Here is a 14691-nt window from a genome sequence, read left to right as displayed (position 1 = left end):
ATCAATAAATTTTTTTAAAAAGATGAAAGTAAATATTAGAGAAGCAGCGAAAAGAAGAAAACAGTTGTCTCTGAACAGTATGAATCTATTTTTGTGAAGATGGGGATGTAAAAATAAAGTTCTTTTTAGCATCATCTGAATTTTTTAAGCTATATTTTGATTACTTTGATTAAAACAAATATACAAACATTTGTTATAAATATACTTACTATGGAAATGCTGCTGAAGTAGGAGCTAAAACTGGAGGATTCTTCCAAAACTCATCCAATAGACTCTGAATAATTTTTCCAAGATCTGAATGCATTGTAAACTGAAAATAACAATAATACAGAATGATTAAAATCACTTTCAGAAAAAGAACATAAGTTTTCATTAGGATAACTTCACTCTAAAATTTAAATATTAAAACCTATTTTTCAAGACAAGAATTAAATGGTAAGCAAAGGACACTGTGTCAAATAAAGATATCAGCAATCCACAATTTACAATATTTTCTAATAGAATCAATACTATAAATCAAACAAAGGTCTATTTAATCAATGATGCACCTAAAATATTTCCATATTTCACTATTTATAAAGATTGGAAGGGTCAAAGGTAAATTCTGAGAGTACATTATTCACATTAATCAATGTTATACATAGCTTGAGAACTTTAAGGCATATCTGAATTTCATTTCTACTAAAAACTATGAAATAATTACTGTGAACCTCAGCAGGTCCTTGCCACTGAAAAACAGCCTTTGAATCGGTACTATCATAGACAGTGGAAAAGATTTTTGAAAGTTACTGATTCCAAAATGAGATTTTAAGTGCATTTTAGATTTCGAAAGTGTTTAGTAAAAAAATACACCTGTTTTATTACTCTGAAATAAATATACCATAAACATACATTGTTTACTAATGGAGAGGTAACATATATTCCTTGTTTATCCATTAAATGATGTCGTATTGGTGGATAAACACTGATCACTGGTTTTTCCTGAGGAAATTGTGGAGGAAGCAATCTGGTAAAGGTAGAACAGATGAAAAACAAAGACAACAAATGTTACATCACATAGTAATAATCCTAAAGCAAAGTTAGTTTAAAACAAATTACATTTTCATATTTTCATTTGGATTTATTAGTTAGTAATAAATTCTCTTTTATGGTTGTTGAGATGATTGAAAATATACAAAAAGATACAATTTGAAAATAAAATTAAGTAATTCCATACAGCAAGCACGTCAAACTTGGCTACATGAGGCCCACAATGAATATTTTTGTGGCCCAGCCGTAACAGTACGTAAGAAACATTTTAATAAAAATTTCATAACCTAATTTTTACAATATTTTATATATAATTATTAATAACGAACTACAACGTTCGCTAATGACTGATTTTTTTTTAACCTATTACAAATTTAAGATTAGGGAATGAAATCTTTAAAAATGGGATTTTACTGGATATGACACTGTTTTCCAAATTTCCTCTAAAACTCAAAAGAATGTGTTCTTTCAAATTGCTTCTCCATTCCCCTGGTGGCTCAGAAAACTCTTTGTTGGCAGCAATGTCAAAAAGAAAACTAGGTCTTTGTTGGTTTCTTCTACTTGGTTGTACATAGGACACTTGGAGAGAAGTAAAACTACTCAATTTATATAGTTGAAGATGCTAAACTAGTTTGGTAAAAAGGCAAGTGGCCTTTGGAGCCTGACTAATCTAGGTTTGTATCCCGACTATGTTCTAATTTGCCCCAATTTGCTGTGAGGACTCAAAAGACCACTGTACAACAAGATAATACAGCATAATGCTTGCATTCACTCCTAGGATACAGTGACGCCTCCTCTGTGCAGGCACTACGCTGGGCAATAAGGACATGGAGATGAATAAGGCCTGGTTCCTGTCTTCAAGATAGGTACCTTCTTAACCCACCCACACACTGCCTCCAGAAGCCAAACACCTAATGCAATCTGAGGGAAGAACGTCATTTGTCCAACTTTCCTCTTTATAAGACAATAACCTCATGTTTATATTATTAACTTTTTTTCCTTAAAAAACAAACAGATCAAATCGGTCTTGAACTTTCAACTTCTTTAGGATATAAAGGTGAATATATCTGTAATGGTTTTCCATACATGATCTCTCTGATTGCTTGTTATTATCATTCTCCTCTTTCAACCTACTTCCAGCTAAGACTTTAGTGCAAATCAATGAAACTGAATAGAGTATTCATGATTTTTGTGTCTTTTTATTGCATTTCCTCTTTTATAATTTTCTTACGGCAATATACATTAAGTACTTTCTTTACAAAATATTTATTCACAAAATTGTGCAACTTTGATAAATTATAGTTACTGGAAAGGGAATATTTAAAATAAGTTCACTTTAAACAATTTATACTTCTAATAAAAATAGTCGTATTACAGAGAAAAATAGGATATAATTTCTACTCACATATTAATGTTAATTGTCAGGTTGTTTACGCTGAATGGCAACCTGTATTCCACATCTTTCTGTATTTCAGCTATACTGTAGGAGAAAATTTGAGAAAAAAATTGTACCTAAAGTTATAAAACCATTAATATTAAAGACAAATGTTAAATGTTTTTAGAGCCTACTAAAATTATTTTTAGTTTTAATCACAGAATCTAGAGGGCCACTATAACTTGTAGCTTGAAGGGAAAGTGATCATAGAAAAGGCTTATCAAAAAAGAGGCAATAATATTCTGAAATATTCAAGTGTGTGAGAGTATGTGTGGGGGGGTAGACATTGAGGCAAAGAGGAAAGAATAACTTATAATAATGCTAGATTGACTTACTATCACTTTATCTGTTAATAAAAGCGATCGTGAGCATTCTTGTTAATACAGATCGGCACGACATCTATCTGGGTTCTGACTATTATACAACTGTGCCACTAACCAGCTGTATTTAAACCTAACTGCTGGCTGTTTTCAAAAAACACAAATACTCCCCCCCCTTCCTAAGAGAAGCCTAATTTTATTCTGAAATAGCAATGTTCTAGTCTTTCTTACAGCTGGTTGTTGCTATAGACTTAAGTACTAGCAATAAGATACAGAAAAATTGAAACTGGGGGGTAGAGTTTCCAGGAAAGCATTTTATAGGGAATAAAAAACCTGGCATGAGCGTTTGTGCCCTTTCTGCCTGGACCCGAGAGCTGGACTTCAATCAGAATTGGACCATGAGTGGCGGAGAATGGAAGGTTAGGCAGAGCTCAGCAGGTAGAAAGAAGTAGTGCAGGTTCTTGTTGACTACAGAAATGCTGCACAATTTCTTTTTATGTGAGAGAAAAAACAAACTTTTCTTTTGTGTCACTATTTTGGGAGTCTTTATTCCTAGCAGCTGAACATAATTTCCAACTATTCTAAATCCCTTATATTTTAACATTCTACATTCAGAATTCTTTTTTATTGTTAGTTTGCAGGCATACATTACAATTTTAATTTTCCAACCAAATTTTGGGGGGCTCATGTGGAATTCTAACATTCATATTTCCAAAGAGAAAAAAATATTAAGTTGTATTAATTAGTCATGGTTGAGAGAAAATTTAATATTTAAATATACTAACTTCTTAAAGCATGAATACCTTTGAAAGAGGTTTAGCCTTTGCATAATTTTGTTTTGGTTACTTTAATAGCTTTAGAAAACCTTGTATTTTCCTCATTTTTTGGTACTACATTTTTTGATCTTTTGACTTAAAAATTTTATGAATGTTTCTCTTTGGGGAACAGGTTTGAACTAGGATACTGACAGCCTCCTCAGTTGTATGAACACCATGTAATCAATAAAGTTTTATTAATTTTTTTATTTCTCTACATTATCTTGGGACCCATGTCACTGATTCAAGGGAATACTGGTCACAAAGGCATCCACCAGTTCAAAGCCAAGGAGAGCATCTTATTGACTGAGAGCATGACCTCTTCAGTTAGGCTTCTTGGACACAAATCCTCTGCCATTAACTTGTGTGGTCTTGGGCAAGTTATAAGCCTTATCTCTCAAATGGGAAATGGGAATATTACAAGCATCTACCTACCTAAAAGAGTTGTTAGCTTAAGTGAAGTAATGCATGGAAAGCCCTCCACATAACACATAAAAATTAGCTATTATTAAATAGGCATTTAGAATTCGCATCTAAGTTGAAATCTGCCTAAATTTGTACTATTAAAATTTTAACTGTTTTTAGGCATTGTATTTGGTCAGAATGTCCAATTCACTGTCACCACAATTAATGACAGCATAATATTCTAGTATATTGTTTAACCTATTCTCTTTTTTTAGATATTTAAATTGTTTTCAGTTTTCACTACTGTGAAGCATGCTCTGATAAACGTTCTTAAAACCACAACTTTATGCTGACAGGCAATACCACTCAGATGTAAATAAACATGATATTTTAAAGCAATACTGTAATCACACCACAAGATAAAATTTAAACGATGCCCCATTAATTTATTTCCTAGATTTTCCGAGACAAGTGAAGTAGTGTGGTTTTACCTCAGTGGCTCTGAATCTGGGACTAAAGAAAACTGAAACAACAGATAACTGTTAGAATGTCTGACTAACTGGAATCTTCATTTTTTTAATAGTCCCTAAAGCTGTAAACAAATGTATCCTGAAATGCAAGAGGCACTCATTATTTATGGTTAAAAGATTCCTTTTGTAGAACATTCATTTACCTGCTACTTTATATTTTCTGTAAACTTGGATTTAATAGGCAAAACTTGGTTCAACTGCAACAGCTACCGTTTTTGCAGCATCGTGCAAGAAAATACAAATAGAGACGAATATAGCCGGTGTGGGCTCGGAAGGGACACAGGGGACTCGAAGAGATAGATAGTGCAGTAACTGAAGAGATCAAGGTACTGATATCATTCATTTCCCAAGGGTGACTCAAGGACTGTTTATAGGCGAATAAAGGAAGGATTCACATGTAAATAAAGATATAGGAGAATAGACAACTTCCCCCATCTTATCTAAATCTCCAGGAAATATCAAAACAGACTTTAAAAGCAAATCTATAGCATTGCTACAAAGCAAGTAGTGCCATAAGCAGAAAAGCAGTTTGGGAGAGTCCCTGAAAGATTAAAAAAAGTGGGATTAAATTTAAGGAAAAAGGAAAAGATAGTAAATACAGAACCTAATGACAATCCAAAACATAAAACCAATGCAAAGTGGAGCAGTGTGCGGGTCCTCCAAGCTCAAGTCAATGCAAACCAGGAGTGTGGCCGGCAGAGCAGGAGCACCTTTCAGGGTAAGGAAAGGGAGGCCTGTGAGGGCACTGAATGCAAAGCACTCTCTCCCCAGGATTGTTCAGCACAGTGAAGGAGCCTCTGAGAAGCAGTGCCTCAGGAAGTCTCCCTCTGACAACTCGGCTGGTCCCACATTGGAGTAAGTCCTTTTCACTCATCACCAGAGGCAGCTATGGTAAACAGTAAGCATCCTCAAACAAGTCAACAAGGAACCCCAAATACAGAAACAGACACATCTGAAAGGTTTCAACAAAACCAGACCATGCAAGGCATGCACCAAGCTCAGTAAGCCCAAAACACAGAAACTTGAAGGAAACAGAAGTAATTGAGCAAAGACTACAAATTAAAACAAAATAAAATAGCACTTGCTTATATAATACGCACACACACACAAACGATATAAAGTTGATCCTTCTCCTGGAGAATACTAATGCACTTAGGCCTATGAAAGGCTTTGAGAAATTCTAAAGTGCTTGATTTTGTTTTCTAATATATTTAACACGGACTTATTTCACAATACCTTTTGAACAGTGCTCTGTAGAACACACAAGCTACTAATGACAGATGTGCAAAGAGCTGTAGGGACACAGAAAAAAACATCTAATCAAACGGGGGTTTGGGAGGGAGTCTGTGATGAGACAGCATAGGGACTTGGCCACAGATATGAAAAATAATTGGCTGGCTGCAAACCCCTCCACTTCCTAGTCAAAAGTACAGAAGTAACTAATTTTATGTCCCTTTCTCAACTGCCTGTTTAAACTACTAACCCCAAGGTGTGACCACGAAACAACCCTCTTCAGGTGGCATAATGAGCAATTAGCCAGCTTGCCCCCACAGCCCAGGAGCCAACAGTTACTAAGCAAAACAGCTGGGAAAGGAAGAATCTACAATGGAAAATTCTTCAAGCCTGCCTTTTTTTTAAAAAAGCCCACCTTTCGGTGCAAGCTTATGTCCCAGCTTATGAAAGCAGCCAAGCAGGGCCAGCTGCCCCTGAGCCAGTTCAGAGGACCTGCCTTTCCTCGGTGCTGCTTCTCTTGTGCTTGGCATAAGCTTAGTAAAACCTGGGAATTTCTCTGGATTTCCTCTCAATTTCTATCTCGGGGAACCTAAGAAGCGCAACATCGGTGGCAGCGAGGTCTTCTAGGAAAACAAATCACATCTGAACTACACACAGAAGTTAGAGCTAACACTCAGGAAAGGGAAAGCAGGGGGATGAAGAGGGCATTCCAGGCAGAGGAAATTCCTAAGGAAAGCTTCAGAAAGGAGCACCGGTCTCTAAAAGGCTCCCTATCTTTAGCCACTAAAGAAACTTTACAGCCCCTTTGTTGACACCTTTCCCTCAGTCACATAACCATTTTCTATGAAAAGCAGACATCAAGCTGTACTTTGGGGTCTACTTATTAGGTGTACCGGTTAATAATTCGAATTTTTTTTCAATGGATGGAGTTACACATATGTTGATATATATGCAATTTAATATGTATGCTAAATTGTTAACAAGCTTCAAAACTTCCTAAGTTAAATTTGTTGAAGGTGTTAACATCATAGATATTTTTACACTTAAAAATGTTGAATTTCGTGCCAAAAAAAAAAAAAAAAGAGCATTTGCAGGAAGTTATAATTCATTATTTATTTTAAAGAAAAGTGCTACTGAATACTTCGGGAAGATTATGGGGAACATGCTCCATCGCACTATACTCGTGAACGCTGCTTTAAACGCTTCAAAAGTGATGATTTCGATGTGAAAGACAAAGAACGTCCAGGTCAACCGAAAAAGTTTGGAGACCAACAGTTACAAGCATTATTGGATGAAGATGCGTGTCAAACTTAAAAACAACTTGCAGAAAGATTATTCACTGCTCAGCAAACAATTTCTGATTGCTTACTAGTACAAGCAATGGGAAAGATTTTAAAGGAAGGGAAATGGGTGCCACATCAACTGAATGAAAGACAAATGGAAAACCGGAAAGTTATCAGTAAAATGTAGCTTCAACAGCACAAAAGTCTTTTTTGCATTGATTTGTGACTGGTGATAAAAAGTGGATTTATTCTGAGAATCCCAAAGGCACAAAATCATGGGTTGACCCAGGTCAACCAACAGTATCTACTACAAGGCCAAATTGCTTCAGAAAAAAGACAATGCTCTGCGTTTGGTGGGCTCAGGAAGGTGTGGTGTGTTTTGAGCTTCTAAAACCACATGAAACCATTAATACTAATCACTACCAACAACAAATAATCAATTTGAACCACGCTTTGATCATGAAATGACCAGAATGGGCCAGAAAACATGGCAAAGTAATTTTGCTTCATAACTCACCATCACACAGTTCAAAAACCAGTTAAAGACACGTTAAAAGATCTTGCCTAGGAAGTATTAACCCACCCGCTGTATTCACCAGACCTTGCTCTTTCAGATTACAACTTGTTCCGATCAATGGAACACACTTCAAAACACACAAAGAGGTGAAAAATTGGGTCTCTGACTGGTTTGCCTCAAAACAAGAAAAGTTCTGCCGAAACTGGTTTGGCTCAATGGATAGAGCGTCGGCTTGGGGACTGAAAGGTCCCGGGTTCGATTCCGGTCAAGGGAATGTACCTTGGTTGTGGGCACATTCCCAGTAGGAGGTGTGCAGGAGGCAGCTGATCGATGTTTCTCTCTCATCGATGTTTCTCTCTCTCTCCCTTCCTCTCTGTACAAAATCAATAAAAAATGTATTTTTTTTTTTTTTAAAAAAAGAAGAAAAGTTCTATTGGGACGGTATCCATGATGGACATTATTTAGAATAAAGCACTTGTGATGTTTCTCTTGAAATTATTGTATTTTCTTTGATTATAAAATTCGCTATCATTAACTAGTACATCTAGTACTGAAAGGAATAACACAGCCATGCTTGAATTTTAGAAAGATGACACTGGCAGCCACGTGGAAGAAACAAATTAAGGGAAGGCAACTGGAGGCAGAGTGGAGACTTAGAACCCAGCAGTAGCATGGAAGGAAGACAGAGCGGAACCGGGATGACCAGGGTTTGGCTCAGGAGAGCAGGGAGTAGAGACAGCTTAAAAGTTCCTGGGTAGAAAGGGAGAGGTAGATGTGGCTGGATTTACTAATGAAGAGAAATGACTGCCTGGTACTGACTGATACTACTAACGGGAAATTAACTAGAGATAGCACCTGAGCTGTTATGATTCTACTAGAGGTCTGGTGAACAAAATTGTGTGCAGGTGGTCCCTAGGCCTAGCATGTGATCAGGGCCATCTCACCACCACCTCACCTGGTTCCCCATCAGCAATCAGAGCCTGCCGGCCAGGGAAAGGAACTGAGAAGTGATCAGTACACCTTACAGTGACTGGTCAAGCGGTCATTCTGCCGTTATGGTTGATGGCTGGGCTTTTATTATATAGGGTTTAGAAAACTTTTTCTTAAATGGCAACCTACTATATTGTATCATATACTTCACAATTTTAACTTTCAATCACTGGTTATAAAGACTATAAGAGCTAATGATTCTAATGTATCAAATTAAAATTCACTTAATTATGGGACTGTTTGATATACGTAATTTTTAAAGTGTACTATGAGCTAAACACCCAGTTACAGAGTCAAAATGTTGACATTTTGTAGATTCTGTAGCTTCAATAGGCTAATGCATAGCAGATTTTTGGATTTTTTTTATTGCAACATTGGATGCCCAGTGCACAAAATTCAGCACAGGAAGGGTCCCTAGGCTTGGCCAGCAATCAGGGCTGATCAGGGCCTCTGGCTGCTGGCCAGGGCCTTCCTTCCCTGGCTGCCAGCTGGGGTCTTCCTTTGTTCCGTGCCAACCCCTGGTGGTCAGCAAACATCATAGCAAGAGATCAAACTTCTGGTTGAACTCCCACGGGGACAATTTATGCATTAGCCTTTTATATATACAGATTATTTTCTTCCATAAAAAAGTTTTAATCTCAAATACCTATAATTATTAAATAATGCACATGAGTGAAGGCAGCTGCTTGTAGTAAATTAGGGAGAGGCTGGTAAAATGGACAAGAGGCAGACCACTAAGGGAACAGCTACTCTTCAGCTCAAAGCTAATAATATTGCTAAAATTACATATATCAAAAATTACGTATGGAGACAGTTGCCAAATCTTTCCAGATCTTTCTATGTTAACAGACAAGTTGGAAGGGGCAAGGACCATATAGGAAATCTCTGTACCTGCTGCTCAGTTTTGTGGTGAACCTAAAATTGCTTAAATTAATAAAGTCTATTTTTTTTTATTGGAAATTTGAAAAATTTAATGAAAAAATTTTCAAATGATAAATGTTGGCAATGGTACTCAGGGGCTGGCAACAATAGGAAATTTCAAATAGCTTAAGAATATGAAGATTGGTTCTAGTATTTTTTAAATAAAAATAACTGCCATTTACAAAATACCTACTGTGTGCCAAAGAATATTCTAGTTTCTTTACACGTTCTAGAATATTCTAGTTTCTTTACTATATCTAAAACGTTTCAACATACATGCATTGCTTTTGTAATAGAAACTCTCTGGAAGGGACTTACTTTCTGAATGGGAAGTCAGTAGTCCTGCCAGAGGTAGACGAGCTTTAGGTAGGCTGGCGAGGGATTCATAAACAGTAAGCTAGGGCTAAGAGGCAATAAGCATGTAGGTTAAGAGCAATAATAGCTCCAGGCACACTAATTACATGCAGTGGAAAAGGGAAGCAATTTTTCATATGCTTACTGTGAGCCAGAGACAACAATGAATGATTATAAATATTAGATATCAACAATCCTGCACAAAAGGAATCACAATTCCTAATTTTACAGATGGAAGCTCAGAGAAATTGAGTAACTTGCAAATAGGTCTTATTATTAGTATATAGTTTATAGTTATACTAACAATATGTTAGAGCCAGAATTGGAATCCATGATTGTTTGATTACAAAGCTTTCCTTCACCTAAAGTCAAGCTGCTTTTACTAAGGTCAGTAATTTCTGCTTTCTTCATTTATGTTGCTCAAATTCATTGTCTTTTATCTCTAACATAACGTTCACATCAGTAACCCTAGGAAACTGCAGACTTCCCAATAGCAGGAGGAATTTAGGTAGTCGGTCGTCTCACTCCCGTAGCCTTAGGACTATTAAGGTTACGTGAACACCCAAGGTTGCACTGACAGCTAATGACACATCAGGATCTCCTGACTTCTGGTACAGAGCTTCTTTCATTAAGGTTATTAGTCATACCAGAGTAAAAGAGATAGCAATTCTGATAAACATAATTCCCAAATTGGATTTTCTCACTGAAGACAAAAATAACACCAGAATTACCGTCTACTTTATTAAAATGATGCAGAAATCCTTTACTAATAGACAGCTGATCTCCCTAAGCAAAAAGTAATGAAGGATTACTACTTTATAACTTTGAATTTACATAGTTAATTGCAGATAATAGTTACCATTTACAACACTGTTGTGCTTTCAGAACTAAGGAAATAAACCAAGCTGACTTAAATATTGAGAGAGCGAAACCATGCTAATTAGGATGGTAATTGCTAAGGCTATCAGTTTTCAATATCGTATGATTGCAGGGACAATGCATGGAAATACTTAACAGCTTCACTTCTGAGGACTCTCTAAATTTTGGGATTAGCTGGTCTCACCTGGGACATTGGCTGAAGGTGGCTTAAACAGAAAGGGGTTATTAATCTTATGCAGCAAGAGGTCCAGAGGCAGGAAGTTTCCCCCAATGGTTAGTCCAGCATCACAGCATTATCACGGACATTCCTAGTAGTCAGCCTGAATTCCTTCCCTGACCCCAGCAGTTCCACATGGCCGTGTAGCGCAACAATATCCGAAACATTTCCTTTCAGACATCTTTATAATTGAGAAAATGTTTGGAACAGCTCCCCCGCTGACTTCTCCAACTCCCACTGACCAAGAGTAGGCTCCGAGTCCTGCTCTCACGGTAACTAGCAGGAGGAACTAAGGCTTAGTTACTGAGCCATGGTCATTGGTGTCACTGTAAACCATCATTAAGCACTTGCGGGGGTTGAAAAAGCACAGCAGATAACCAGACAACAACAGGTGTTCTTCCTAGAAGCCGGGGGAAGTGGATTTGGGTGGCAAACAAAACAGTGTGGTTTAGAGCAAAACTTCTTTAGGAAGTAGAACAAATTACAGAATGAGTCCAATTCCTATCCAGAAAGTCCAGAATTACGGTGATACCTGTTATTCAGAAGGCGGAATATGTCACTTGAGCCTAGTCAACATGACTTTGTTTCCATTTTCATGGCAGACAAATATAATGCTCTGGTGAAACACTCTTTTGTTGTTACCTATGAGTTTCCCATTTGCCCTGCCTTGTAAGACTTATATGAGGAAATACACATAAAATTCATCTAGCCTTTAGGAAGATAAGGAAGAAATTTCTCAAGGTTAACAAAAAAAAAAAAAGGAGTCTACATTCATAGAGAAAGGGAATAAACAACATGATCTTTTTAAAAATGAAATGTCTGAATTATGAGTTAAAAGAACATTAAGAATTGGAAATTAAATGAGAGAATTGGGGAGCAGGAGTGTGTGTGTGTGGGGGAGACAGGAATCTGGAGGGAAGAAAAAATAAATCATGTCACTGTCAGGAAGAGCTGTTGACCTTATATTTGGAGAAGAGACAGATATGAAAAATGAGGAAGGTGGGCAGCACAAACAGGATATTGATATTCACAATTTAAGAAGTTTTATATTGTTCATTAAAATATCATTCAAGCCGAAACCGGTTTGGCTCAGTGGTAGAGCGTAGGTCTGCAGACTGAAAGGCCCCAGGTTCGATTCAGGTCAAGGGCATGTACATTGCTTGCAGGCACATCCCCGGTAGGGGATGTGCAAGAGGCAGCTGGTCGATGTTTCTCTCTCATCGATGTTTCTAGCTCTCTCTCTAAAAATCAATAAAATATATTAAAATAAATAAATAAATAAAATGTTCAATCTTTAAAAAAAATATATCATTCAAATCATTTCAACTTTTGTACAGTGCACCTTCAGAATAACCAATCAGTGTCCTTCTGCCCAAAAATCTAAGTATAAGTTGTAGTATACTGAAAACCATTTTTTATTAGTTAGCTTTAAAATATATGTCATGAGTTAAAAAGGCATATTTAACAAAAATAGGTGGATATCATTTTTTCTGGAATCATACCATTCCTGGAATGTACTTGTCTCCTAATTATCCAAGTTTAGTTTATAAATGTGTAATATTTCAACAATAACAACAACAAAACCTTCAAGTATTTTTATAAAAGAACTTACAGAAATAAATAAAGTTAAATTTTCATAACATTACAAAATATGTGGATAATGTCACATGACCAATTATACATCCATTACCTCTGGCTCAAAAAATAAAATGGATCCTTTCTGCATTTGTTCAAAGCATTTACAGATCCTCTTAAAGCAACTTCAGAACTCCAGATTAATAATTACTGCTTTAGAATCTCACCTTATTTGGGAAGCCAAAAAAATTAAACACATTTCAGATCAATCACTTCCCATATATACCAGCCTTAGCAGCAAAGGACTTTGGAATATTTGAAAAATTCAACTCCAACCTCAATGAATAAAATTTTGTCAGCAATGAGAATACTTAACAGAATATATTAAAGGCTTAAAGCAATTAATTCCAAAGGTATGGTTCTATAAAAGTATTTTGGCAATAGTAGTACTAGTTTAGTACAGTCACACAAGAGACAAACTTTTGTTTCAATTTTAAAAATGAGTCATTTTCATAAGCATATCTTCTAAGAGTTGCTCTTACAGGTTAGTACACAACTCTATTTAGAAAAAGACCCTGTGAACTTAATTTTCCAAAAAAAACACACACAAAACCACCACTAGATCAAAGAGCATGCTACTCTTTCCAGTTAAATACCGCAAATGTTTACCTTTTGAAAGTTCTGAACAAGCAGAACAATTGAGACAAAAGAACCAAGAAACAGCTGAAGTTCAATCAGCAATGGGCCTCATTTTAGCCAAATTGAGTGAAATTTTTAAGAATCTATCTAATTTAAAATTATTCTACACCATAACTTACTTGCTTGGGGAAAGTTAGTAGTTACGAATAAAATTGCCTCTACTCGTTTGTTCAACAGGACTTATCAATTTTATTCTCTTAAAACCCGTATCTTTACAATGGGTGAAAAGTTTATTTTAAAAAGGTCAGGGCTGAACGACGTTAACGTCTTTGCATCAAAATACATGCCGTGACACTATTAAGTAAATATACTTGCCTAATTCACACCATAATATAAAGAGGAGGCGGTACTAATTTTTGAAAACCATTAGAGGCCACCGATATTTGCAATAGAAAAGGAGAGCCAAACCAGGTGACAGTAAAAACAACTGAAACCACTCGAACTGCATAAACAGTTCTAATCCGACCCGGCTGAAAATGAAAAACTCCTAGGAAAGAAGACAACACAACAATCACGGTGAATAGGACCACGCCTGTGTGTGTGGGAACAAGAGTAACCGTGAGACCTGTACAGAGACTGGTCGCTGTCAGACAGGAGGAGGCAGCTGGAACTGGGTGAATCTTAAATTAGAGACCTAAGAGGATTGAGTGTGTCACTCCCAGAGGAGAACTCCGATAAAAACTCAGGCTTCCCTTCCCTCTGAGGTTGCAACAGATCCTCTACCCCCCCCCCCCCCCCATTTGTGAAATCTTGGACATGACGCTTCACAAAGCTTTTGGGCCAAATAAAAAATATTTTAACACATTGTCAGGTGGCCAGAGGGAAAGGGCAGAGCGGGGGATATTGGAAACAGCCTATGAGCCAGATTACCGTCAGCAGCCATGTGTCAGGGGGGATGAGCAAGTCAGAATTAGAAGAGCTGAGCGGTGGCGGGGCAAAGGGGGAGTGGAGGTTGGGGGGGGGTGGGGGCGGAGGAAACATCCTGATCTGGGGTCCGAGAGGCCAGAGCCAGCATGCACACCGCCTGGGCGAAGGGAGGTGTATCAACAAGATGCAGCAGGCGCGGAGTCGGCCTGGGGACCCCGTGATTGGGATCCGTCCCAGCCCGCCCGCCCGCCCGCCCGCCCTTCTCCTCGGGTCCGGGGCCGGGGCCGGGTCCGGGTCCGAGACGAGCGCCCAGTCACCTGGCGTGGGAGCTCCGCAGGGACTCGATCAGCCGCTGCTTCTGCTGCTGGAGGCTGGTGAGGCCGCCGGGGGACCCCGCCGCGGAGGAGGCGGCGCTCTTGGTCAGGGGGAAGAGCCAGCTCATCCTCCCCGGGTCCCCGGGCCCGAGGGGGCCCTGGTCGCTCCGGCCTGCCTCTCCCAGCGGCTCAGGCCGGCGGTGCTTCAACCACGGAGGAGCAGGAGGACGGACGGACGGACAGACGGACGGACGCCCGGGACCCGAGCGCCCCCTCTAGGCCGGCCCGCCGGGGGGTCCCCGCGTCCT

The 14691-nt window shown here is 38.1% G+C and overlaps 1 protein-coding gene across 3 annotated transcripts in view; it reads right to left on the bottom strand.

Moving 5' to 3' along the window:
• Positions 1-14648, bottom strand: part of VPS37A (VPS37A subunit of ESCRT-I) — a 36602-nt gene extending 21954 nt beyond the window's left edge. For all 3 annotated transcript variants that reach the window (XR_006743017.1, XM_036454678.2, XM_036454677.2), the window contains exons 1-4: positions 14387-14648; positions 2435-2509; positions 892-1006; positions 210-310 (exon numbers count right to left, since the gene is read on the bottom strand). Coding sequence is in view for 2 of the 3 variants with exons in the window: in XM_036454678.2 (XP_036310571.1) it covers positions 210-310; positions 892-1006; positions 2435-2509; positions 14387-14511 (416 nt within the window). In the remaining variant the exon portion in view is untranslated. The remainder of the gene's footprint in view (positions 1-209; positions 311-891; positions 1007-2434; positions 2510-14386) is intronic.
• Positions 14649-14691: the final 43 nt, after the last annotated feature.

This window comes from Pipistrellus kuhlii, unplaced genomic scaffold (genome assembly GCF_014108245.1).
Source record: "Pipistrellus kuhlii isolate mPipKuh1 unplaced genomic scaffold, mPipKuh1.p scaffold_m20_p_3, whole genome shotgun sequence".
Classification (NCBI taxonomy): Eukaryota; Metazoa; Chordata; class Mammalia; order Chiroptera; family Vespertilionidae; genus Pipistrellus; species Pipistrellus kuhlii.
The sequence above is the reverse complement of the archived record's forward strand: the minus strand, read 5'-3'. Positions and strand labels throughout refer to the sequence as shown.